Source organism: Oncorhynchus mykiss, chromosome 10 (genome assembly GCF_057628025.1).
Source record: "Oncorhynchus mykiss isolate SJ-2025 chromosome 10, ASM5762802v1, whole genome shotgun sequence".
Classification (NCBI taxonomy): Eukaryota; Metazoa; Chordata; class Actinopteri; order Salmoniformes; family Salmonidae; genus Oncorhynchus; species Oncorhynchus mykiss.
Window position 1 is genome coordinate 89,302,835 of NC_143031.1, and position 27,551 is coordinate 89,330,385.

At 47.0% G+C, this 27,551-nt stretch overlaps 3 protein-coding genes across 5 annotated transcripts in view; 2 read left to right on the forward strand and 1 right to left on the reverse strand.

Moving 5' to 3' along the window:
* Window positions 1-8,237, forward strand: part of naf1 (nuclear assembly factor 1 homolog (S. cerevisiae)) — a 13,619-nt gene extending 5,382 nt beyond the window's left edge. For all 3 annotated transcript variants that reach the window (XM_090188485.1, XM_090188486.1, XM_090188488.1), the window contains exons 5-8: window positions 97-257; window positions 1,624-1,675; window positions 4,907-5,021; window positions 7,842-8,237. In XM_090188485.1, the coding sequence (XP_090044611.1) occupies window positions 97-257; window positions 1,624-1,675; window positions 4,907-5,021; window positions 7,842-8,143 (630 nt within the window). In that variant the 3' untranslated portion in view covers window positions 8,144-8,237. The remainder of the gene's footprint in view (window positions 1-96; window positions 258-1,623; window positions 1,676-4,906; window positions 5,022-7,841) is intronic.
* tma16 (translation machinery associated 16 homolog) overlaps window positions 1-11,165 on the reverse strand; it is a 26,737-nt gene extending 15,572 nt beyond the window's left edge. The window contains exon 1 of the mRNA XM_036971938.2: window positions 10,885-11,165. Within this exon, the coding sequence (XP_036827833.2) occupies window positions 10,885-10,971 (87 nt within the window). The 5' untranslated portion in view covers window positions 10,972-11,165. The remainder of the gene's footprint in view (window positions 1-10,884) is intronic.
* Window positions 10,885-26,795, forward strand: pmm2 (phosphomannomutase 2). The gene is made up of 8 exons (XM_036971941.2): window positions 10,885-11,109; window positions 12,382-12,493; window positions 24,619-24,695; window positions 24,809-24,900; window positions 25,035-25,134; window positions 25,207-25,282; window positions 25,439-25,554; window positions 26,332-26,795. The coding sequence occupies exons 1-8, from the start codon at window positions 11,038-11,040 to the stop codon at window positions 26,434-26,436; spliced, it is 750 nt and encodes a 249-aa protein (XP_036827836.1). The 5' UTR covers window positions 10,885-11,037; the 3' UTR covers window positions 26,437-26,795.
* Window positions 26,796-27,551: the final 756 nt, after the last annotated feature.

Consider the following 27,551-nt stretch of genomic DNA (forward strand, 5'->3'; position numbering starts at 1 on the left):
ACACACACACAGTCCTCCTCCTCAGGTATTTGAGGTGTTTGGGCCGGTCTCCAGTCCCTCTATGTGTGGAGGTTTAACTCTCTCTCTCCTCCTCAGGTATTTGAGGTGTTTGGGCCAGTCTCTAGTCCCTTCTATGTGTTGAGGTTTAACTCAGAGAGTGACATCGCAGAGAGAGGAGTGAAGCTGAAGGACTCCATGTTCTACGCCCCGTCTCTCACCGACTACACCCTCTACATCCTCACTGAGCAGCTACGACGGTCAGTACACTGACTACACCCTCTATATCCTCACTGAGCAGCTACGACGGTCAGTACACTGACTACACCCTCTATATCCTCACTGAGCAGCTACGACGGTCAGTACACTGACTACACCCTCTATATCCTCACTGAGCAGCTACGACGGTCAGTACACTGACTACACCCTCTATATCCTCACTGAGCAGCTACGACGGTCAGTACACTGACTACACCCTCTATATCCTCACTGAGCAGCTACGACGGTCAGTACACTGACTACACCCTCTATATCCTCACTGAGCAGCTACGACGGTCAGTACACTGACTACACCCTCTATATCCTCACTGAGCAGCTACGACGGTCAGTACACTGACTACACCCTCTATATCCTCACTGAGCAGCTACGACGGTCAGTACACTGACTACACCCTCTATATCCTCACTGAGCAGCTACGACGGTCAGTACACTGACTACACCCTCTATATCCTCACTGAGCAGCTACGACGGTCAGTACACTGACTACACCCTCTATATCCTCACTGAGCAGCTACGACGGTCAGTACACTGACTACACCCTCTATATCCTCACTGAGCAGCTACGACGGTCAGTACACTGACTACACCCTCTATATCCTCACTGAGCAGCTACGACGGTCAGTACACTGACTACACCCTCTATATCCTCACTGAGCAGCTACGACGGTCAGTACACTGACTACACCCTCTATATCCTCACTGAGCAGCTACGACGGTCAGTACACTGACTACACCCTCTATATCCTCACTGAGCAGCTACGACGGTCAGTACACTGACTACACCCTCTATATCCTCACTGAGCAGCTACGACGGTCAGTACACTGACTACACCCTCTATATCCTCACTGAGCAGCTACGACGGTCAGTACACTGACTACACCCTCTATATCCTCACTGAGCAGCTACGACGGTCAGTACACTGACTACACCCTCTATATCCTCACTGAGCAGCTACGACGGTCAGTACACTGACTACACCCTCTATATCCTCACTGAGCAGCTACGACGGTCAGTACACTGACTACACCCTCTATATCCTCACTGAGCAGCTACGACGGTCAGTACACTGACTACACCCTCTACATCCTCACTGAGCAGCTACGACGGTCAGTACACTGACTACACCCTCTATATCCTCACTGAGCAGCTACGACGGTCAGTACACTGACTACACCCTCTATATCCTCACTGAGCAGCTACGACGGTCAGTACACCGACTACACCCTCTATATCCTCACAAAGCAGCTACGACGGTCAGTACACCGACTACACCCTCTATATCCTCACTGAGCAGCTACGACGGTCAGTACACACATGTATAATTGAAGCTGACGTGTGTGTTTAGGTTGAAAGGCTCCGACGCCTCCTGGAAGAACGACCAGGAACCACCACCAGAGGTGAGGAACACACATTACCCATAATGCCACACAGGCCCTAGGCTACCTGCCGCCCAACGCTCTAACCGCTAGGCTACGTGCCGCCCAACGCTCTAACCGCTAGGCTACGTGCCGCCCAACGCTCTAACCGCTAGGCTACCTGCCGCCCAACGCTCTAACCGCTAGGCTACGTGCCGCCCAACGCTCTAACCGCTAGGCTACGTGCCGCCCAACGCTCTAACCGCTAGGCTACCTGCCGCCCAACGCTCTAACCGCTAGGCTACCTGCCGCCCAACGCTCTAACCGCTAGGCTACCTGCCGCCCAACGCTCTAACCGCTAGGCTACCTGCCGCCCAACGCTCTAACCGCTAGGCTACCTGCCGCCCAACGCTCTAACCGCTAGGCTACCTGCCGCCCAACGCTCTAACCGCTAGGCTACCTGCCGCCCCTACACTCTAACCGCTAGGCTACCTGCCGCCCAACGCTCTAACCGCTAGGCTACCTGCCGCCCAACGCTCTAACCGCTAGGCTACCTGCCGCCCAACGCTCTAACCGCTAGGCTACCTGCCGCCCAACGCTCTAACCGCTAGGCTACCTGCCGCCCCAACACTCTAACCGCTAGGCTACCTGCCGCCCAACGCTCTAACCGCTAGGCTACCTGCCGCCCAACTCTCTAACCGCTAGGATACCTGCCGCCCAACGCTCTAACCGCTAGGATACCTGCCGCCCAACGCTCTAACCGCTAGGCTACCTGCCGCCCAACGCTCTAACCGCTAGGCTACCTGCCGCCCAACGCTCTAACCGCTAGGCTACCTGCCGCCCAACGCTCTAACCGCTAGGCTACCTGCCGCCCAACGCTCTAACCGCTAGGCTACCTGCCGCCCAACGCTCTAACCGCTAGGCTACCTGCCGCCCAACGCCCTAACCGCTAGGATACCTGCCGCCCAACGCTCTAACCGCTAGGATACCTGCCGCCCAACGCTCTAACCGCTAGGCTACCTGCCGCCCAACGCTCTAACCGCTAGGCTACCTGCCGCCCAACGCTCTAACCGCTAGGCTACCTGCCGCCCAACGCTCTAACCGCTAGGCTACCTGCCGCCCAACGCTCTAACCGCTAGGCTACCTGCCGCCCAACGCTCTAACCGCAAGGCTACCTGCCGCCCAACGCTCTAACCGCTAGGCTACCTGCCGCCCCTACACTCTAACCACTAGGCTACCTGCCGCCCAATGCTCTAACCACTAGGCTACCTGCCGCCCAACTCTCTAACCGCTAGGATACCTGCCGCCCAACGCTCTAACCGCTAGGATACCTGCCGCCCAACGCTCTAACCGCTAGGCTACCTGCCGCCCAACGCTCTAACCGCTAGGCTACCTGCCGCCCAACGCTCTAACCGCTAGGCTACCTGCCGCCCAACGCTCTAACCGCTAGGATACCTGCCGCCCAACGCTCTAACCGCTAGGCTACCTGCCGCCCAACGCTCTAACCGCTAGGCTACCTGCCGCCCAAACGTCTAACCGCTAGGATACCTGCCTCCCAACGCTCTAACCGCTAGGCTACCTGCCGCCCAACGCTCTAACCGCTAGGCTACCTGCCGCCTCTACACTCTAACCACTAGGCTACCTGCCGCCCAATGCTCTAACCACTAGGCTACCTGCCGCCCAACTCTCTAACCGCTAGGATACCTGCCGCCCAACGCTCTAACCGCTAGGATACCTGCCGCCCAACGCTCTAACCGCTAGGCTACCTGCCGCCCAACGCTCTAACCGCTAGGCTACCTGCCGCCCAACGCTCTAACCGCTAGGCTACCTGCCGCCCAACGCTCTAACCGCTAGGATACCTGCCGCCCAACGCTCTAACCGCTAGGCTACCTGCCGCCCAACGCTCTAACCGCTAGGCTACCTGCCGCCCAAACGTCTAACCGCTAGGATACCTGCCTCCCAACGCTCTAACCGCTAGGCTACCTGCCGCCCAACGCTCTAACCGCTAGGCTACCTGCCGCCCAACGCTCTAACCGCTAGGCTACCTGCCGCCCAACGCTCTAACCGCTAGGCTACCTGCCGCCTCTACACTCTAACCACTAGGCTACCTGCCGCCCAATGCTCTAACCACTAGGCTACCTGCCGCCCAACTCTCTAACCGCTAGGATACCTGCCGCCCAACGCTCTAACCGCTAGGATACCTGCCGCCCAACGCTCTAACCGCTAGGCTACCTGCCGCCCAACGCTCTAACCGCTAGGCTACCTGCCGCCCAACGCTCTAACCGCTAGGCTACCTGCCGCCCAACGCTCTAACCGCTAGGATACCTGCCGCCCAACGCTCTAACCGCTAGGCTACCTGCCGCCCAACGCTCTAACCGCTAGGCTACCTGCCGCCCAAACGTCTAACCGCTAGGATACCTGCCTCCCAACGCTCTAACCGCTAGGCTACCTGCCGCCCAACGCTCTAACCGCTAGGCTACCTGCCGCCCAACGCTCTAACCGCTAGGCTACCTGCCGCCCAACGCTCTAACCGCTAGGCTACCTGCTACCTGCCGCCAGAGGACTGACTATCAACAAACACAATTGCTGATTAGATGAAGCCTTCTCAGTGTGGATGAGGGTAGGATGTTGATGTGTTGCTTACTGAATATATTTATCCTAAACAGTATGTAGTATGATTAGTACAAAGTGCATATAATTTTAGTAAGATTTCGGGGACACACACACACTTGTATTGTGATGGTGCATCTAAGATGTCAAGACACATTTCTCTTTGGATAATAAAGTTTCTCTCCTCTCCCTTCTCTCTCTCCCCTTTCCCCCTCTCTCCGCTGTCCTGTCCCCTCTCTTGTCTCGTCTCTCCGCTGTCCTGTCCCCTCTCGTGTCTCGTCTCTCCTCTGTCCTGTCCCCTCTCGTCTCTCCTCTGTCCTGTCCTCTCTCGTCTCTCCTCTGTCCTGTCCTCTCTCGTCTCTCCTCTGTCCTGTCCTCTCTCGTCTCTCCTCTGTCCTGTCCCCTCTCGTCTCTCCTCTGTCCTGTCCCCTCTCGTCTCTCCTCTGTCCTGTCCCCTCTCGTCTCTCCTCTGTCCTGTCCCCTCTCGTCTCTCCTCTGTCCTGTCCCCTCTCCTCTGTCCTGTCCCCTCTCGTCTCTCCTCTGTCCTGTGTCTCGTCTCTCCTCTGTCCTGTCCCCTCTCGTCTCTCCTCTGTCCTGTGTCTCGTCTCTCCTCTGTCCTGCCCCCTCTCGTCTGTCCTGTCCTCTTGTCTCCCCTCTCTCCAGGCGTTAGACTTCAGTGATGATGAGGCAGAACAGAATATGAAAAGGAAGAAGAAGAAGAAGGGGAATGTTCAGAAGAGTGAGAGAGAAAGAGGACAGAGAGCTGACCAACAACCAGGTCAGACACACAACATACACTGTTTCTGGTCAACTCTGAAACCTCTGTGAATTTCCTTCGGTTCATGTCAGGACGATGTCTGGGGTGTGTTGAAGGCCATTGGTGGAAATCCTCCCGGAGAATCTGATGGTCTCGTCGGCTTGACCTCCTTTTGACACGAGCAATTCAAGAGCCAATCACCACAGAGCACAGGGGCGTTCCCAAAGCATATTGTTGGTGACCACGTGGACAGAAAGCACACAGTCTGTATTCAATGGGAAGAAAATGTTGTGGGTGACAGTGCAAAGCATCAGATTAGGGGAGAATGGGGCTGTGTCACACTGTTAACTGGGGTGTATCTCAACACCAGTAGGTCTATAGGTTATCTTATCATAGATAACTATGATGCTAATTTCCACATGACTTGACCTAGCAAACTATGATGCTAATTTCCACATGACTTGACCTAGCAAACTATGATGCTAATTTCCACATGACTTGACCTAGCAAACTATGATGCTAATTTCCACATGACTTGACCTAGCAAACTATGATGCTAATTTCCACATGACTTGACCTAGCAAACTTTGATGTTCATTTCCACATGACTTGACCTAGCAAACTATGATGCTAATTTCCACATGACTTGACCTAGCAAACTATGATGCTAATTTCCACATGACTTGACCTAGCAAACTATGATGCTAATTTCCACATGACTTGACCTAGCAAACAATGATGCTAATTTCCACATGACTTGACCTAGCAAACTTTGATGTTCATTTCCACATGACTTGACCTAGCAAACTATGATGCTAATTTCCACATGACTTGACCTAGCAAACTATGATGCTAATTTCCACATGACTTGACCTAGCAAACAATGATGCTAATTTCCACATGGCTTGATCTAGCAAACTATGATGTTAATTTCCACATGACTTGACCTAGCAAACTATGATGCTAATTTCCACATGACTTGACCTAGCAAACTATGATGCTAATTTCCACATGACTTGACCTAGCAAACTATGATGCTAATTTCCACATGGCTTGACCTAGCAAACTATGATGCTAATTTCCACATGACTTGACCTAGCAAACTATGATGCTAATTTCCACATGACTTGACCTAGCAAACTATGATGCTAATTTCCACATGACTTGACCTAGCAAACTATGATGCTAATTTCCACATGACTTGATCTAGCAAACTATGATGCTAATTTCCACATGACTTGACCTAGCAAACTATGATGCTAATTTCCACATGACTTGACCTAGCAACTCAGAAATACGTTTGAAATATAGCTCTCCCTTTCATCTTTTCAACAAACAATTGTTTATATGCAGCATACTTTCCCCTCCTATAAAATACACACATTCACCTATAAAATACACACATTCACCTATAAAATACACACATTCCCCTATAAAATACACACATTCACCTATAAAATACACACATTCACCTATAAAATACACACATTCCCCATACAGACATTCACCTATAAAATACACACATTCCCCTATAAAATACACACATTCACCTATAAAATACACACATTCCCCTATAAAATACACACATTCACCTATAAAATACACACATTCACCTATAAAATACACACATTCCCCTATAAAATACACACATTCCCCTATAAAATACACACATTCACCTATAAAATACACACATTCACCATACACACATTCACCTATAAAATACACACATTCCCCTATAAAATACACACATTCCCCTATAAAATACACACATTCCCCTATAAAATACACACATTCACCTATAAAATACACACATTCACCTATAAAATACACACATTCCCCTATAAAATACACACATTCCCCTATAAAATACACACATTCCCCTATAAAATACACACATTCACCTATAAAATACACACATTCCCCTATAAAATACACACATTCACCTATAAAATACACACATTCACCTATAAAATACACACATTCACCTATAAAATACACACATTCACCTCAATGTTTTGAGATGCTGACATGGATTTAGCAGGTGGGTGACCTCTTGACCTCTTGCGATGTCGTCCCACATTTGAATCTCCATTTGATAGGATTGTAGATTGGGAGAGACACCAACATGTGGAACCCCAGTCTCCCCTATCCAGTTATTAGACTGGGTATTGGGCTGTACAGCACTCTGTAGATTGGGAGAGACACCAACATGTGGAACCCCAGTCTCCCCTATTCAGTTATTAGACTGGGTATTGGGCTGTACAGCACTCTGTAGATTGGGAGAGACACCAACATGTGGAACCCCAGTCTCCCCTATTCAGTTATTAGACTGGGTATTGGGCTGTACAGCACTCTGTAGATTGGGAGAGACACCAACATGTGGAACCCCAGTCTCTCGTGTTCAGTTATTAGACTGGGTATTGGGCTGTACAGCACTCTGTAGATTGGGAGAGACACCAACATGTGGAACCCCAGTCTCTCGTGTTCAGTTATTAGACTGGGTATTGGGCTGTACAGCACTCTGTAGATTGGGAGAGACACCAACATGTGGAACCCCAGTCTCCCCTATTCAGTTATTAGACTGGGTATTGGGCTGTACAGCACTCTGTAGATTGGGAGAGACACCAACATGTGGAACCCCCTGCCCCAGTCTCCCCTATTCAGTTATTAGACTGGGTATTGGGCTGTACAGCACTCTGTAGATTGGGAGAGACACCAACATGTGGAACCCCCTGCCCCAGTCTCCCCTGTTCAGTTATTAGACTGGGTATTGGGTATAACCCCTGTGTGTGTGTGTGTGTGTGTGTGTGTGTGTGTGACCTCATTTTCTTTCTCTTCCAGATAGAGATTCCGTCACCAGACCACAGATGTCTCAGAGGCCTTTGCAACAGAGTTGTCCACCCCGCCGTGACAACTGGGGTCCCCCACCCCGATACGAAGGGGCTCCGTACTACACACACCAGCCCCACTACCCCTACCCTCCCCCCTACCAGCCCCAGTCCTTCCCCCTCTATCCTCCCCCTCCGCCCCCCCACATGTCCTTCCCCTGGTCCCCTCCCCCCTCTCACCCCTACCACAACCTCCCCTTCTCTCACCTCCCCCCTCCTCCCCCACCGCCCACTGGCCCCTATCCTCCTCAGTGAGGACACAACTAGTGACTGTACACCTCACCACCTTGACACTCATCAGCGTTGTTTGACCAAATCAACACATTAAAGTATATTTTTACTGTCTGCATTTCATGTCTGTTTTATTAGTTTCTGTTCTTAAATCCCCGGTAGTAGAGACTATCATGTACCCTCCTCTTAGAGACTATTATGTACCCCCCTCTCAGAGACTACCATGTACCCTCCTCTCAGAGACTATCATGTACCCTCCTCTCAGAGCTGTTGGCTAAATGACCCTGTTCTGGTCCATAACCTCATCATGAACCCTCCTCTCAGAGACTATTGTAGTGATGATGATAACAGCTCTCTACAGTTTAATTAACAAATATGATCCTGTTCTGGTCCATAACCTCATCATGTACCCTCCTCTCAGAGCTGTTGGCTATATGACCCTGTTCTGGTCCATAACCTCATCATGTACCCTCCTCTCAGAGCTGTTGGCTATATGACCCTGTTCTGGTCCATAACCTCATCCTGTACCCTCCTCTCTGTATCTGAGAGCTGTTGGCTATATGACCCTGCTCTGGTCCATAACCTCATCATGTACCCTCCTCTCAGAGCTGTTGGCTATATGACCCTGTTCTGGTCCATAACCTCATCCTGTACCCTCCTCTCTGTATCTGAGAGCTGTTGGCTATATGACCCTGTTCTGGTCCATAACCTCATCATGTACCCTCCTCTCAGAGCTGTTGGCTATATGACCCTGTTCTGGTCCATAACCTCATCCTGTACCCTCCTCTCTGTATCTGAGAGCTGTTGGCTATATGACCCTGTTCTGGTCCATAACCTCATCATGTACCCTCCTCTCTGTATCTGAGAGCTGTTGGCTATATGACCCTGTTCTGGTCCATAACCTCATCATGTACCCTCCTCTCAGAGCTGTTGGCTATATGACCCTGTTCTGGTCCATAACCTCATCATGTACCCTCCTCCTCTGAGGGCTATATGACCCTGTTCTGGTCCATAACCTCATCATGTACCCTCCTCTCAGAGCTGTTGGCTATATGACCCTGTTCTGGTCCATAACCTCATCATGTACCCACCTCTCAGAGCTGTTGGCTATATGACCCTGTTCTGGTCCATAACCTCATCATGTACCCTCCTCCTCTGAGGGCTATATGACCCTGTTCTGGTCCATAACCTCATCATGAACCCTCCTCTCAGAGACTATTGTAGTGATGATGATAACAGCTCTCTACAGTTTAATTAACAAATATGATCCTGTTCTGGTCCATAACCTCATCATGTACCCTCCTCTCAGAGCTGTTGGCTATATGACCCTGTTCTGGTCCATAACCTCATCATGTACCCTCCTCTCAGAGCTGTTGGCTATATGACCCTGTTCTGGTCCATAACCTCATCCTGTACCCTCCTCTCTGTATCTGAGAGCTGTTGGCTATATGACCTTGCTCTGGTCCATAACCTCATCATGTACCCTCCTCTCAGAGCTGTTGGCTATATGACCCTGTTCTGGTCCATAACCTCATCATGTACCCTCCTCTCAGAGCTGTTGGCTATATGACCCTGTTCTGGTCCATAACCTCATCCTGTACCCTCCTCTCTGTATCTGAGAGCTGTTGGCTATATGACCCTGTTCTGGTCCATAACCTCATCATGTACCCTCCTCTCTGTATCTGAGAGCTGTTGGCTATATGACCCTGTTCTGGTCCATAACCTCATCATGTACCCTCCTCTCAGAGCTGTTGGCTATATGACCCTGTTCTGGTCCATAACCTCATCATGTACCCTCCTCCTCTGAGGGCTATATGACCCTGTTCTGGTCCATAACCTCATCATGTACCCTCCTCTCAGAGCTGTTGGCTATATGACCCTGTTCTGGTCCATAACCTCATCATGTACCCACCTCTCAGAGCTGTTGGCTATATGACCCTGTTCTGGTCCATAACCTCATCATGTACCCTCCTCCTCTGAGGGCTATATGACCCTGTTCTGGTCCATAACCTCATCATGTACCCTCCTCTCAGAGCTGTTGGCTATATGACCCTGTTCTGGTCCATAACCTCATCATGTACCCACCTCTCAGAGCTGTTGGCTATATGACCCTGTTCTGGTCCATAACCTCATCATGTACCCTCCTCCTCTGAGGGCTATATGACCCTGTTCTGGTCCATAACCTCATCATGTACCCTCTCAGAGCAGTTGGCTATATGACCCTGTTCTGGTCCATAACCTCATCATGTACCCTCCTCCTCTGAGGGCTATATGACCCTGCTCTGGTCCATAACCTCATCATGTACCCTCCTCCTCTGAGGGCTATATGACCCTGTTCTGGTCCATAACCTCATCATGTACCCTCTCAGAGCAGTTGGCTATATGACCCTGTTCTGGTCCATAAACTCATCATGTACCCTCCTCCTCTGAGGGCTATATGACCCTGCTCTGGTCCATAACCTCATCATGTACCCTCCTCCTCTGAGGGCTATATTTGTATGTATTATGGATCCCCATTAGTATCTGGTTAAATAAAAAACGAAGTGGTGCAAAACCCTATGAAACTTGTTCACAGCTCAATTCAGCTGGACTCTGGTGACAAATAAAATAAACTATTCAATTCTATGTTGGTCAATAATTCAGTATTTAATGGTCAGGCTAATAACTAAATATTTGGCGTTCCCCGAACGGACATGACGAGCGAATTCAACGTTACAAAGCCACGCCCACAATGCGCTGTGATTTGACAAAGGGACTGTACTTACTTCCGTATACACAAAGCACAGATGACGTTGCAGTCCGTCCACTAGTCTCTTCCGCCTCATATCAGTTGTCCGTCCTCTGTGTCCCATGACGGCGAATAACTAATCCTCCAACACCGTCTGGCGTCATTTACCAACACATTTATTACGAACAAGATGAGTGAAGCTGTCGACACCACGACTCTGTGTCTCTTCGATGTGGACGGGACGCTGACTGCCGCCCGACAGGTAAGTAGACCAACGATAGTTCCTACGGTACTGCTACGGATAGATCCTACGGTACTGCTACCGATAGAGCCTACGGTACTGCTACCGATAGTTCCTACGGTACTGCTACCGATAGGTCCCACGGTACTGCTACCGACAGGTCCCCTTCTACAGTCCACTAACCTAACGAACAGACTGGTAAAAGAACCCAACGTTAACGTTAGTTCACACCTACCAGCATTTGTCCAATATAAACTCGTTTTCTTTACGAAACGTTTGGAATAAACGGTTTCTGTTGCAAAACGGGGTAATGAATAGAACCATGTTCACTAACCCTGAATAACTCAGACAGGTCAAATGGACTGTTGTCAGTTCACACTCCAGGCAATAGACAGAGAGAGTGCTATGGTTTAGCTATATTAGTCAGTCACCATGTGAATGATATAGACTGTATCCGTGGTCGAGGCAGGACCGTGGTCGAGGCAGGACCGCGTCCGTGGTCGAGGCAGGACCGCGTCCGTGGTCGAGGCAGGACCGCGTCCGTGGTCGAGCCAGGACCGTGTCCTGGGTCGAGGCAGGGCCGCGTCCAGGACCATGTGATTGACTGGTTGTTGTAGCAGTGTACTAGCGTGTATTGGTGTGTTTCAGAGGGTGACTCCCGGGATGGAGGACTTTCTGCAGCGTCTGTGGTCGAGGCAGGACCGTGTCCGTGGTAGAGGCAGGACCGTGTCCTGGGTCGAGGCAGGGCCGCGTCCAGGACCATGTGATTGACTGGTTGTTGTAGCAGTGTACTAGCATGTATTGGTGTGTTTCAGAGGGTGACTCCCGGGATGGAGGACTTTCTGCAGCGTCTGTGGTCGAGGCAGGACCGTGTCCGTGGTAGAGGCAGGACCGTGTCCTGGGTCGAGGCAGGGCCGCGTCCAGGACCATGTGATTGACTGGTTGTTGTAGCAGTGTACTAGCGTGTATTGGTGTGTTTCAGAGGGTGACTCACGGGATGGAGGACTTTCTGCAGCGTCTGTGGTCGAGGCAGGACCGTGTCCTGGGTCGAGGCAGGGCCGCGTCCAGGACCGTGTGATTGACTGGTTGTTGTAGCAGTGTACTAGCGTGTATTGGTGTGTTTCAGAGGGTGACTCCCGGGATGGAGGACTTTCTGCAGCGTCTGTGGTAGAGGCAGGACCGTGTCCGTGGTAGAGGCAGGACCGTGTCCTGGGTCGAGGCAGGGCCGCGTCCAGGACCGTGTGATTGACTGGTTGTTGTAGCAGTGTACTAGCGTGGATTGGTGTGTTTCAGAGGGTGACTCCCGGGATGGAGGACTTTCTGCAGCGTCTGCGGCGGCGTGTTCGAGTCGGCGTGGTGGGGGGGTCGGACTTCGTCAAGATCAAAGAACAACTGGGAGATGATGGTGAGTGTCTGTGTGGGAGTTAAGGTGTGTCTGGGAGGGAGGGAGGGAGTTAGGGTGTGTCTGGCAGGGCGTGAGGTCTGCACAACGCATCACCGGGGGCAAACTACCTGCCCTCCAGGACACCTACACCACCCGATGTCACAGGAAGGTCATAAAGATCATCAAGGACATCAACCACCCGAGCCACTGCCTGTTCACCCCGCTATCATCCAGAAGGCGAGGTCAGTACAGGTGCATCAAAGCTGGGACCGAGAGACTGAAAAACAGCTTCTATCTCAAGGCCATCAGACTGTTAAACAGCCACCACTAACATTGAGTGGCTGCTGCCAACACACTGACTCAACTCCAGCCACTTTAATAATGGGAATTGATTGGAAATGATGTAAAATATATCACTAGCCACTTTAACAATGCTACCTAATATAATGTTTACATACCCTACATTATTCATCTCATATGTATATGTATATACTGTACTCTATATCATCTACTGCATCTTTATGTAATATGTATCACTAGCCACTTTAACTATGCCACTTTGTTTACATACTCATCTCATATGTATGTACTGCACTCAATACCATCTACTGTATCTTGCCTATGCCGCTCTGTACCATCACTCATTCATATATCTTTATGTACATATTCTTTATCCCGTTACACTTGTGTCTATAAGGTAGTAGTTTTGGAATTGTTAGCTAGATTACTTGTTGATTATTACTTCATTGTCGGAACTAGAAGCACAAGCATTTCACTACACTCGCATTAACATCTGCTAACCATGTGTATGTGACAAATAACATTTGATTTGATTTGAGTTAAGGTGTGTCTGGGAGGGCGTGAGTTAAGGTGTGTCTGGGAGGGAGGGAGGGGGTTAAGGTGTGTCTGGGAGGGAGGGGGTTAAGGTGTGTCTGGGAGGGAGGGGGTTAAGGTGTGTCTGGGTGAGTTTGAGATAATATATTTAAAAGCAATATACCACAACCCACCCAGGGTCCTTATTGCTATTATAAACTGGTTACCAACATACATAGAACAGTAAACAAGAATGTTTTGCATCCTACCTGTGGTGTATTGTAGAGATGTAGGACTCTAGTGGTGTATTGTAGAGATGTAGGACTCTAGTGGTGTATTGTAGAGATGTAGGACTCTAGTGGTGTATTGTAGAGATGTAGGACTCTAGTGGTATATTGTAGAGATGTAGGACTCTAGTGGTGTATTGTAGAGATGTAGAACTCTAGTGGTGTATTGTAGGGATGAAGGACTCTAGTGGTGTATTGTAGAGATGTAGGACTCTAGTGGTGTATTGTAGAGATGTAGGACTCTAGTGGTGTATTGTAGAGATGAAGGACTCTAGTGGTGTATTGTAGAGATGTAGGACTCTAGTGGTGTATTGTAGAGATGTAGGACTCTAGTGGTGTATTGTAGAGATGTAGGACTCTAGTGGTGTATTGTAGAGATGTAGGACTCTAGTGGTGTATTGTAGAGATGTAGGACTCTAGTGGTGTATTGTAGAGATGTAGGACTCTAGTGGTGTATTGTAGAGATGTAGGACTCTAGTGGTGTATTGTAGAGATGTAGGACTCTAGTGGTGTATTGTAGAGATGTAGGACTCTAGTGGTGTATTGTAGAGATGTAGGACTCTAGTGGTGTATTGTAGAGATGTAGGACTCTAGTGGTGTATTGTAGAGATGTAGGACTCTAGTGGTGTATTGTAGGGATGTCGGACTCTAGTGGAATATTGTAGGACTCTAGTGGTGTATTGTAGAGATGTAGGACTCTAGTGGTGTATTGTAGGGATGTAGGACTCTAGTGGTGTATTGTAGGGATGTAGGACTCTAGTGGTGTATTGTAGGGATGTCGGACTCTAGTGGAATATTGTAGAGATGTAGGACTCTAGTGGTGTATTGTAGAGATGTAGGACTCTAGTGGTGTATTGTAGGGATGTAGGACTCTAGTGGTGTATTGTAGGGATGAAGGACTCTAGTGGTGTATTGTAGAGATGTCGGACTCTAGTGGAATATTGTAGGACTCTAGTGGTGTATTGTAGAGATGTAGGACTCTAGTGGTGTATTGTAGGGATGTAGGACTCTAGTGGTGTATTGTAGGGATGTAGGACTCTAGTGGTGTATTGTAGGGATGAAGGACTCTAGTGGTGTATTGTAGAGATGTCGGACTCTAGTGGAATATTGTAGGACTCTAGTGGTGTATTGTAGAGATGTAGGACTCTAGTGGTGTACTGTAGAGATGTAGGACTCTAGTGGTGTACTGTAGAGATGTAGGACTCTAGTGGTGTATTGTAGAGATGTAGGACTCTAGTGGTGTATTGTAGAGATGTAGGACTCTAGTGGTGTATTGTAGAGATGTAGGACTCTAGTGGTGTACTGTAGAGATGTAGGACTCTAGTGGTGTATTGTAGAGATGTAGGACTCTAGTGGTGTATTGTAGAGATGTAGGACTCTAGTGGTGTATTGTAGAGATGTAGGACTCTAGTGGTGTATTGTAGAGATGTAGGACTCTAGTGGTGTATTGTAGAGATGTAGGACTCTAGTGGTGTATTGTAGAGATGTAGGACTCTAGTGGTGTATTGTAGAGATGTCGGACTCTAGTGGTGTATTGTAGAGATGTAGGACTCTAGTGGTGTATTGTAGAGATGTAGGACTCTAGTGGTGTATTGTAGAGATGTAGGACTCTAGTGGTGTATTGTAGAGATGTAGGACTCTAGTGGTGTATTGTAGAGATGTCGGACTCTAGTGGAATATTGTAGGACTCTAGTGGTGTATTGTAGAGATGTAGGACTCTAGTGGTGTATTGTAGAGATGTAGGACTCTAGTGGTGTATTGTAGAGATGTAGGACTCTAGTGGTGTATTGTAGAGATGTAGGACTCTAGTGGTGTATTGTAGAGATGTAGGACTCTAGTGGTGTATTGTAGGGATGTAGGACTCTAGTGGTATATTGTAGGGCTCTAGTGGTGTATTGTAGAGATGTAGGACTCTAGTGGTATATTGTAGAGATGTAGGACTCTAGTGGTGTATTGTAGAGATGTAGGACTCTAGTGGTATATTGTAGAGATGTAGGACTCTAGTGGTATATTGTAGGACTCTAGTGGTGTATTGTAGGGATGAAGGACTCTAGTGGTATATTGTAGGACTCTAGTGGTGTATTGTAGGGATGTAGGACTCTAGTGGTGTATTGTAGGGATGTAGGACTCTAGTGGTGTATTGTAGGACTCTAGTGGTGTATTGTAGGGATGTAGGACTCTAGTGGTGTATTGTAGGACTCTAGTGGTGTATTGTAGGGATGAAGGACTCTAGTGGTGTATTGTAGGGATATAGGACTCTAGTGGTATATTGTAGAGATGTAGGACTCTAGTGGTGTATTGTAGAGATGTAGGACTCTAGTGTTCCATTTGTACATGTGCATTTGCAAGACACAACAAAAAAGAAGCCAAGCATCACACAGTTCTGCTCCCTAAATTCTCTTCCCCCCGTGTCTCACTCAATTGTGTTCTGACTGGTCCCTCTACACGTGCGTGCTGAGTATAGAAATAAAAGCCTAGAATTACAGGAATAAATGCCGAAGAACACCGTCCCAACTGTGAAGCATGGGGGTGGCAGCATCATGTTGTGGGGGTGCTTTGCTGTAGGAGGGACTGATGCACTTCACAAAATAGATGGCATCATGAGGATGGAAAATTAGGTGGATATATTGAAGCAATATCTCAAGACATCAGTCAGGAAGTTTAAAGCTTGGGTCTTCCAAATGGACAATGACTCCAAGCACACTTCCAAAAAGGGCATCAAAGTCAAGGTATTGGAGTGGCCATCACAAAGCCCTGACCTCAATCCTCTAGAAAGTTTGTGGTCAGAACTGAAAAAGCGTGTGCGAGCAAGGAGGCCTACAAACCTGACTCAGTTACACCAGCTCTGTCAGGAGGAATGGGCCAAAATTCACTCAACTTATTGTGGGAAGCTTGTGGAAGGCTACCCGAAACATTTGACCCAAGTTAAACAATTTAAAGGCAATGCTACCAAATACTAATTGAGTGTATGTAAACTTCTGACTCACTTGGAATGTGATGAAATAAATAAAAGCTGAAATAAATAATTCTCTCTAATATTATTCTGACATTTCACAAAATAAAGTGGTGATCCTAACTGACCTAAGTAAGACAGGGGATTTTTACTAGTATTAAATATCTGGAATTGTGAAAAACTGAGTTTAAATATATTTGGCTAAGGTATATGTAAACTTCATTAACTGTGTTATGCAATGTTGTGTGCTGTTGGCATATAGATACATAAGCACATGGTTTTTCCAGCCTTGTGTTCTGAAAATAGTATTTTTTTTTAATTGGAGTACTAGTATAAAGAATAATGCTGTACTGCTGTCTGATATACTGTAAACACGGCTGGAATGCTGTTAAACTAGCCAGTTTACTCCACCAATCAGGCCTTTATGGTAGAGTGGCCAGACGGAAGCCACTCCTCAGTAAAAGGCCCGCTTGGAGTTTAACACAAGACACCTAAAGGACTCTGACCACGAGAAACAAGATTCTCAGGTCTGATGAATTCAAGATTGAACTCTTTGGCCTGAATGCCAAGCACCATGTCTGTAGGAAACCTGGCACCATCCCTACGGTGAAGCATGGTGGTGGCAGCATCATGGTGTGGGGATGTTTTTCAGTGGCAGGGACTGGGAGACTCGTCAGGATCAAGGGAAAGATGAACGGAGCAAAGTAGAGAGAGTTCCTTGATGAAAACCTGCTCCAGGGTGCTCAGGACCTCAGACTGGGGAGAAGGTTCACCTTCCAACAGGACAACAACCCTAAGCACACAGCCAAGACGATGCAGGAGTGGCTTCGGGACAAGTCTCTGAATGTCCTTGAGTGGCCCAGCCAGAGCCCGGACTTGAACCCCATCGAACATCACAAGTTTAGTATGAGGCTGTAACATAACAAGATGTCTGACTACTTTAGTTTAGTATGAGGCTGTAACATAACAAGATGTCTGAATACTTTAGTTTAGTATGAGGCTGTAACATAACAAGATGTCTGAATACTTTAGTTTAGTATGAGGCTGTAACATAACAAGATGTCTGAATACTTTAGTTTAGTATGAGGCTGTAACATAACAAGATGTCTGAATACTTTAGTTTAGTATGAGGCTGTAACATAACAAGATGTCTGACTACTTTAGTTTAGTATGAGGCTGTAACATAACAAGATGTCTGACTACTTTAGTTTAGTATGAGGCTGTAACATAACAAGATATCTGAATACTTTAGTTTAGTATGAGGCTGTAACATAACAAGATGTCTGACTACTTTAGTTTAGTATGAGGCTGTAACATAACAAGATGTCTGACTACTTTAGTTTAGTATGAGGCTGTAACATAACAAGATGTCTGACTACTTTAGTTTAGTATGAGGCTGTAACATAACAAGATGTCTGACTACTTTAGTTTAGTATGAGGCTGTAACATAACAAGATGTCTGACTACTTTAGTTTAGTATGAGGCTGTAACATAACAAGATGTCAACCTCAACTTCTTCTAAATACTCTCCTGCAACCCGCCTCACCCAACGTAGCTTTTTTCCTAAAGTATTTATATTTACTTCGGATCTGGAACCCCTCAACTGAAGCTAGCCAACTAGCCAACTAACTACCAGCTTCAGCAAAACATTGCTAGCGGTCTTCAGCTAACCGGTCATCAGCTAACCTTTAGCTCGGAAAGCTCTCGCCAGTTCGAACAACGCGACTCTAACCAGAGCATAACGGACCTATCTATTATTTTATTTTTATTTTTCACCCCCGGATTCCCATCGCAAACGGAACATTTTGAGCTCCTGGGCTACAATATCCAGACCCACGACCGGGCCATTGATGTCACCGCATGAAGAGGAATAAACAGACTCCCCCCATCGCGACGTCCCCAAAGGCTAACTCTCTAGCCCTTGCTATCGCCTTGCTTGCAAATTCGGCCTGCTAACTGCTAGCTTGTTTAGCCCGGTCCGCTAACTGCTACCGTGTTTAGCACCGTCTACTAACTGTTAGCTTGTTAGCACAGGCCTGCTAACCATCTGAATCGCCGCGTCCCAAACACTCACTGAACCCATATTTACTTTCTATCCCTTTTCGATTTTTAATTTGTTTATACCTTCCGGTAACCTGCCTCACCCAATGTGATACGGAACCGCTATTATCTTTACATTTTTAGAACACACTCAATAACCTTCAGAAGCTAACCAGCTAACTGGCTACAAGCTATTTAGTCATTGTTAGTTTTCTAACCTGGATAACACTCGCCAGTCCAGCTTCCCTGCCCCATCCACCGCTGCCCCTTGGACACTGATCACTTGGCTACATAGCTGATGCATGCTGGACTGTCCATTAATTCACGGTAATCCATTCTGCTTGTTTATGTTTTATCTGTCGGCCCCAGCCGCACTTAGGCTCTGTGTGTAGTTAATCCGACCCTCTCTGCCTAATCAATCGCCATTCTACCTGCTGTTGTTGTGCTAGCTGATTAGCTGTTGTTGTCTCACCTACTGTTTTAGCTAGCTCTCCCAATTCAACACCTGTGATTACTGTATGCCTTGCTGTATGTCTCTCTCAAATGTCAATATGCCTTGTATACTGTTGTGCAGGTTAGTTATCATTGTTTTAGTTTACAATGGAGCCCCTAGTTCCACTCTTTATACCCCTGATACCTCCTTTGTCCCACCCCCCACACATGCGGTGACCTCACCCATTACAACCAGCATGTCCAGAGATACAACCTCTCTCATCATCACCCAGTGCCTGGGCTTACCTCCGCTGTACCCGCACCCCACCACACCCCTGTTTGCGCATTATGCCCTGAATATATTCTACCATGCCCAGAAACCTGCTCCTCTTATTCTCTGTCCCCAACGCCCTAGGCGACCAGTTTTGATAGCCTTCAGCCGCACCCTCATACTACTCCTTCTCTGTTCCGCGGGTGATGTGGAGGTAAACCCAGGCCCTGCATGTCCCCAGGCACCCTCATTTGTTGACTTCTGTGATCGAAAAAGCCTTGGTTTCATGCATGTCAACATCAGAAGCCTCCTCCCTAAGTGTGTCTTACTCACTGCTCTAGCACACTCTGCTAACCCTGATGTCCTTGCCGTGTCTGAATCCTGGCTCAGGAAGGCCACCAAAAATTCTGAGATTTCCATACCCAACTATAACATCTTCCGTCAAGATAGAACTGCCAAAGGGGGAGGAGTTGCAGTCTACTGCAGAGATAGCCTGCAAAGTAATGTCATACTCTCCAGGTCCATACCCAAACAGTTCGAACTACTAATTTTGAAAATTACTCTCTCCAGAAATAAGTCTCTCACTGTTGCCGCCTGCTACCGACCCCCCTCAGCTCCCAGCTGTGCCCTGGACACCATTTGTGAATTGATCGCCCCCCATCTAGCTTCAGAGTTTGTTCTGTTAGGTGACCTAAACTGGGATATGCTTAACACCCCGGCAGTCCTACAATCTAAGCTAGATGCCCTCAATCTCACTCAAATCATCAAGGAACCCACCAGGTACAACCCTAACTCTGTAAACAAGGGCACCCTCATTGACGTCATCCTGACCAACTGGCCCTCCAAATACACCTCCGCTGTCTACAACCAGGATCTCAGCGATCACTGCCTCATTGCCTGTATCCGCTACGGAGCCGCAGTCAAACGACCACCCCTCATCACTGTCAAACGCTCCCTAAAACACTTCTGTGAGCAGGCCTTTCTAATCGACCTGGCCCGGGTATCCTGGAAGGACATTGACCTCATCCCGTCAGTTGAGGATGCCTGGTCTTTCTTTAAAAGTAACTTCCTCACCATTTTAGATAAGCATGCTCCGTTCAAAAAATGCAGAACTAAGAACAGATATAGCCCCTGGTTCACTCCAGACCTGACTGCCCTCGACCAGCACAAAAACATCCTGTGGCGGACTGCGCTAACATCGAATAGTCCCCGCGATATGCAACTGTTCAGGGAAGTCAGGAACCAATACACACAGTCAGTCAGGAAAGCTAAAGCCAACTTCTTCAGGCAGAAGTTTGCATCCTGTAGCTCCAACTCCAAAAAGTTCTGGGACACTGTGAAGTCCATGGAGAACAAGAGCACCTCCTCCCAGCTGCCCACTGCACTGAGACTAGGTAACATGGTCACCACCGATAAATCCATGATTATCGAAAACTTCAACAAGCATTTCTCAACGGCTGGCCATGCCTTCCGCCTGGCTACTCCAACCTCGGACAACAGCTCCCCCCCCCCCGCAGCTACTCGCCCAAGCCTCTCCAGGTTCTCCTTTACCCAAATCCAGATAGCAGATGTCCTGAAAGAGCTGCAAAACCTGGACCCGTACAAATCAGCTGGGCTGGACAATCTGGACCCTCTATTCCTGAAACTATCCGCCGCCATTGTCGCAACCCCTATTACCAGCCTGTTCAACCTCTCTTTCATATCGTCTGAGATCCCCAAGGATTGGAAAGCTGCCGCAGTCATCCCCCTCTTCAAAGGGGGCGACACCCTGGACCCAAACTGTTACAGACCTATATCCATCCTGCCCTGCCTATCTAAGGTCTTCGAAAGCCAAGTCAACAAACAGGTCACTGACCATCTTGAATCCCACCGTACCTTCTCCGCTGTGCAATCTGGTTTCCGAGCCGGTCACGGGTGTACCTCAGCCACGCTCAAGGTACTAAACGATATCATAACCGCCATCGATAAAAGACAGTACTGTGCAGCGGTCTTCATAGACCTTGCCAAGGCTTTCGACTCTGTCAATCACCGTATTCTTATCGGCAGACTCAGTAGCCTCGGTTTTTCGGATGACTGCCTTGCCTGGTTCACCAATTACTTTGCAGACAGAGTTCAGTGTGTCAAATCGGAGGGCATGCTGTCCGGTCCTCTGGCAGTCTCTATGGGGGTGCCACAGGGTTCAATTCTCGGGCCGACTCTTTTCTCTGTATATATCAATGATGTTGCTCTTGCTGCGGGCGATTCCCTGATCCACCTCTACGCAGACGACACCATTCTATATACTTCCGGCCCGTCCTTGGACACTGTGCTATCTAACCTCCAAACGAGCTTCAATGCCATACAGCACTCCTTCCGTGGCCTCCAACTGCTCTTAAACGCTAGTAAAACCAAATGCATGCTTTTCAACCGTTCGCTGCCTGCAACCGCACGCCTGACCAGCATCACCACCCTGGATGGTTCCGACCTTGAATATGTGGACATCTATAAGTACCTAGGTGTCTGGCTAGACTCTAAACTCTCCTTCCAGACCCATATCAAACATCTCCAATCGAAAATCAAATCAAGAGTCGGCTTTCTATTCCGCAACAAAGCCTCCTTCACTCACGCCGCCAAACTTACCCTAGTAAAACTGACTATCCTACCGATCCTCGACTTCGGCGACGTCATCTACAAAATTGCTTCCAACACTCTACTCAGCAAACTGGATGCAGTTTATCACAGTGCCATCCGTTTTGTCACTAAAGCACCTTATACCACCCACCACTGCGACTTGTATGCTCTAGTCGGCTGGCCCTCGCTACATATTCGTCGCCAGACCCACTGGCTCCAGGTCATCTACAAGTCCATGCTAGGTAAAGCTCCGCCTTATCTCAGTTCACTGGTTACGATGGCAACACCCATCCGTAGCACGCGCTACAGCAGGTGTATCTCACTGATCATCCCTAAAGCCAACACCTCATTTGGCCGCCTTTCGTTCCAGTTCTCTGCTGCCTGTGACTGGAACGAATTGCAAAAATCGCTGAAGTTGGAGACTTTTATCTCCCTCACCAACTTCAAACATCTGCTATCTGAGCAGCTAACCGATCGCTGCAGCTGTACATAGTCTATTGATAAATAGCCCACCCATTTTCACCTACCTCATCCCCATACTGTTTTTATTTATTTATTTTTATTTTTCTGCTCTTTTGCACACCAATATCTCTACCTGTACATAACCATCTGATCATCTGATCATTTATCACTCCAGTGTTAATCTGCATAATTGTAATTATTTACCTACCTTCTCATGCCTTTTGCACACAATGTATATATAGACTCCCTTTTTTCTACTGTGTTATTGACTTGCTAATTGTTTACTCCATGTGTAACTCTGTGTTGTCTGTTCACACTGCTATGCCTTATCTTGGCCAGGTCGCAGTTGCAAATGAGAACTTGTTCTCAACTAGCCTACCTGGTTAAATAAAGGTGAAATAAAAAGAAATAAAAAAAAAATACTTTAGTTTAGTATGAGGCTGTAACATAACAAGATGTCTGACTACTTTAGTTTAGTATGAGGCTGTAACATAACAAGATGTCTGACTACTTTAGTTTAGTATGAGGCTGTAACATAACAAGATGTCTGACTACTTTAGTTTAGTATGAGGCTGTAACATAACAAGATGTCTGACTACTTTAGTTTAGTATGAGGCTGTAACATAACAAGATGTCTGAATACTTTAGTTTAGTATGAGGCTGTAACATAACAAGATGTCTGACTACTTTAGTTTAGTATGAGGCTGTAACATAACAAGATGTCTGAATACTTTAGTTTAGTATGAGGCTGTAACATAACAAGATGTGGAACAAGTCAAGATGTCTGAATACTTTCCGAATGTTTCAGCCGTCAGCATTCAGGACCCAAACTAACCAGTTCATCATAAATATAATATATGAATATAATATATATTCTGCTCTGCAGAATCACTGATCAACCAATAACGTCTCACTATGGAATCAAGATCATATATATTCTGCTCTGCAGAGTCACTGATCAACCAATAACGTCTCACTATGGAATCAAGATCATATATATTCTGCTCTGCAGAGTCACTGATCAACCAATAACGTCTCACTATGGAATCAAGATCATATATATTCTGCTCTGCAGAGTCACTGATCAACCAATAACGTCTCACTATGGAATCAAGATCATATATATTCTGCTCTGCAGAGTCACTGATCAACCAATAACGTCTCACTATGGAATCAAGATCATATATATTCTGCTCTGCAGAGTCACTGATCAACCAATAACGTCTCACTATGGAATCAAGATCATATATATTCTGCTCTGCAGAGTCACTGATCAACCAATAACGTCTCACTATGGAATCAAGATCATATATATTCTGCTCTGCAGAGTCACTGATCAACCAATAACGTCTCACTATGGAATCAAGATCATATATATTCTGCTCTGCAGAGTCACTGATCAACCAATAACGTCTCACTATGGAATCAAGATCATATATATTCTGCTCTGCAGAGTCACTGATCAACCAATAACGTCTCACTATGGAATCAAGATCATATATATTCTGCTCTGCAGAATCACTGATCAACCAATAACGTCTCACTATGGAATCAAGATCATATATATTCTGCTCTGCAGAGTCACTGATCAACCAATAACGTCTCACTATGGAATCAAGATCATATATATTCTGCTCTGCAGAGTCACTGATCAACCAATAACGTCTCACTATGGAATCAAGATCATATATATTCTGCTCTGCAGAATCACTGATCAACCAATAACGTCTCACTATGGAATCAAGATCATATATATTCTGCTCTGCAGAGTCACTGATCAACCAATAACGTCTCACTGTGGAATCAAGATCATATATATTCTGCTCTGCAGAGTCACTGAACCAATAACGTCTCACTATGGAATCAAGATCATATATATTCTGCTCTGCAGAGTCACTGATCAACCAATAACGTCTCACTATGGAATCAAGATCATATATATTCTGCTCTGCAGAGTCACTGATCAACCAATAACGTCTCACTATGGAATCAAGATCAGCGAATCTACACTGTGTGTGTGTGTGTGTGTGTGTGAGAGTGAGTCAACTGATCTGTCAGGTTGTATTTAGCTGCTCTGACCTTCTCAGCTCTTCTCTGTAAAGGTCATGACACACACACACACACACACACACTAAAACATCATTGATCTTTACTGCATTAATAAGTCATTCACAACGGGTGAGTTTTAGTTAGTCAATAGTTTACTATATTAAATAGTTTACCACAATACACACACACACACACACTGTGTAGTAATGTGGGCATTTGTGTGTCGTAGTGGTCGAGAAGGTGGACTATCTGTTTGCTGAAAACGGATTGGTGGCCTATCAGAATGGACAGCTGGTAGCAATACAGGTAAGACCCTGACCTCTAACCTTTGATGCTCCCATGTGGTTTATTGACCAAGATGGACACGTTGTAGTCACTGGTTGTTTCAGAGGATCCAGGGCTGTGATTGGTTGTTTCAGAGTATCCAGGCGTACATGGGGGAGGATCTTCTTCAAGACTTCATCAACTTCTGTCTCAACTACCTGGCCAAGATTACACTACCCAGGAAGAGGTACGCTCTCTCTCTCTCACACCATCTCTGTCTGTCTCAACTACCTGGCCTAGATTACACTACCCAGGTAGAGGTACACACTCTCTCTCTCTCACACACGCTCACCCCACCTTTGTCTGTCTGTGTCTCCTCAGGGGGACGTTTATAGAGTTCCGTAATGGAATGTTGAACGTGTCACCGGTCGGGCGGAGCTGTAGTCAGGAGGAGAGGATAGAGTTCTACCAGCTGGACCAAGTATGGAGGGATGATGTCTGTCTGTCAGTCTGTGTCGTTAGGTCACTTTGATTGACCGCTGTCTCTCAACAGAAAGAACGAATCAGAGAGAAGTTTGTTGCCGTTCTTCAAGAGGAGTTTAAAGGCAAAGGACTGACCTTCTCTATAGGTGAGTCTGACCTCTAAACCCTGACCTTGAACCCCAAGGACTTCTCTATAAGTGAGTTTGACCTCTAACCCTAAGCACTTCTCTATAGGTGAGTCTGACCTCTAATCTCCTTCTCTCCCTCCCTGCCCTCCACTCTTCCTCGCTCCAACTCTGCAGGTGGTCAGATCAGTTTTGATGTGTTCCCAGAGGGCTGGGACAAGCGTTACTGTCTGGGCCTGGTAGAGAAAGACTCCTATAAAACCATACACTTCTTTGGAGACAAAACTAAACCTGTAAGTAGCTTTATGACGACAAGCGTGTTATAGCTTTATGACGACGACAACCGTGTTATAGCTTTATGATGACAACCGTGTTATAGCTTTATGATGACGACAACCGTGTTATAGCTTTATGATGACAACAACCGTGTTATAGCTTTATGACGACGACAACCGTGTTATAGCTTTATAATGACAACCGTGTTATAGCTTTATAATGACAACCGTGTTATAGCTTTATGACGACGACAACCGTGTTATAGCTTTATGACGACGACAACCGTGTTATAGCTTTATGACGACGACAACTGTGTTATGGCTTTATGACGACGACAACCGTGTTATAGCTTTATGACGACGACAACCGTGTTATAGCTTTATGACGACGACAACCGTGTTATAGCTTTATGACGACGACAACCGTGTTATAGCTTTATGACGACGACAACCGTGTTCTAGCTTTACGACGACAACCGTGTTATAGCTTTATGACGACGACAACCGTGTTATGGCTTTATGACGACGACAACCGTGTTATAGCTTTATGACGACAACCGTGTTATAGCTTTATGACGACGACAACCGTGTCATAGCTTTATGATGACAACCGTGTTATAGCTTTATGACGACGACAACCGTGTTATAGCTTTATGACGACGACAACCGTGTTATAGCTTTATGACGACAACCGTGTTATAGCTTTATGGAGGAAACTACAGTATATGATATATTAATGTTGACACTGCTTTAGGGGAGAAACGATATCATATATTAATGTTGACACTGCTTTAGGGGGGAAACGACCATGAGATCTATGCAGATCCCAGAACCATCGGACATGAAGTCACCTGCCCTGAAGATACACAACGTATCTGTCAAGACCTGTTCTTCAACTGACACACAGCAGTAATCAGATGTCTGAAGTGCCAAAGAGATGTCCTGCCCTACCATGTGATCGTTAGGGCTTTATGGAATTCATCTGGGAGTTTCCTGATGCATACAACACCGCTTTGGTGACACCCCTGTTTAGTAAACAAATGGTTTTGACCGCTATGGAAAATGAAGCTTCTTCCAACTGTGTCTTTCTGCACATTAACTTTATCCACTTCCTGGAACCATGAAAAACTGCTATTGGTTCAACTAGATTGACATTGTTTGGGGTTTTAGGCTGGGTTTCTGTATATCACTTTGTTGCATCGGCTGTTGTAAAAAGGGCTTTATAAATAAATCTGATTGAAAACCCCTCCTAAAATTCATATTTAGACTGGTATTATTATTTTTAGTTTACAGTTATTGCCCTGGTTGAAACATGTTTTGATAGTGTTCTCTAATGAACGAGACAGGACCCTGGTTGAAACAGTGTTCTCTAATGAACGAGACAGGACCCTGGTTGAAACAGTGTTCTCTAATGAACGAGACAGGACCCTGGTTGAAACAGTGTTCTCTAATGAACGAGACAGGACCTGGTTGAAACAGTGTTCTCTAATGAACATGACAGGACCCTGGTTGAAACAGTGTTTTCTAATGAACGAGACAGGACCCTGGTTGAAACAGTGTTCTCTAATGAACATGACAGGACCCTGGTTGAAACAGTGTTCTCTAATGAACATGACAGGACCCTGGTTGAAACAGTGTTCTCTAATGAACATGACAGGACCCTGGTTGAAACAGTGTTCTCTAATGAACGAGACAGGACCCTGGTTGAAACAGTGTTCTCTAATGAACGAGACAGGACCCTGGTTGAAACAGTGTTCTCTAATGAACATGACAGGACCCTGGTTGAAACAGTGTTCTCTAATGAACGAGACAGGACCCTGGTTGAAACAGTGTTCTCTAATGAACGAGACAGGACCCTGGTTGAAACAGTGTTCTCTAATGAACATGACAGGACCCTGGTTGAAACAGTGTTCTCTAATGAACGAGACAGGACCCTGGTTGAAACAGTGTTCTCTAATGAACGAGACAGGACCCTGGTTGAAACAGTGTTCTCTAATGAACGAGACAGGACCCTG

Bases quoted from the DNA above. Each gene is read 5' to 3' on its own strand.
- pmm2 (XM_036971941.2), top strand. From the start codon at position 11,038: ATGAGTGAAGCTGTCGACACCACGACTCTGTGTCTCTTCGATGTGGAC. The intron at 11,110-12,381 runs GTAAGTAGACCA...GGTGTGTTTCAG, and splicing joins CGCTGACTGCCGCCCGACAG to AGGGTGACTCCCGGGATGGA. The intron at 25,555-26,331 runs GTAAGTAGCTTT...ACACTGCTTTAG, and splicing joins TTGGAGACAAAACTAAACCT to GGGGGAAACGACCATGAGAT.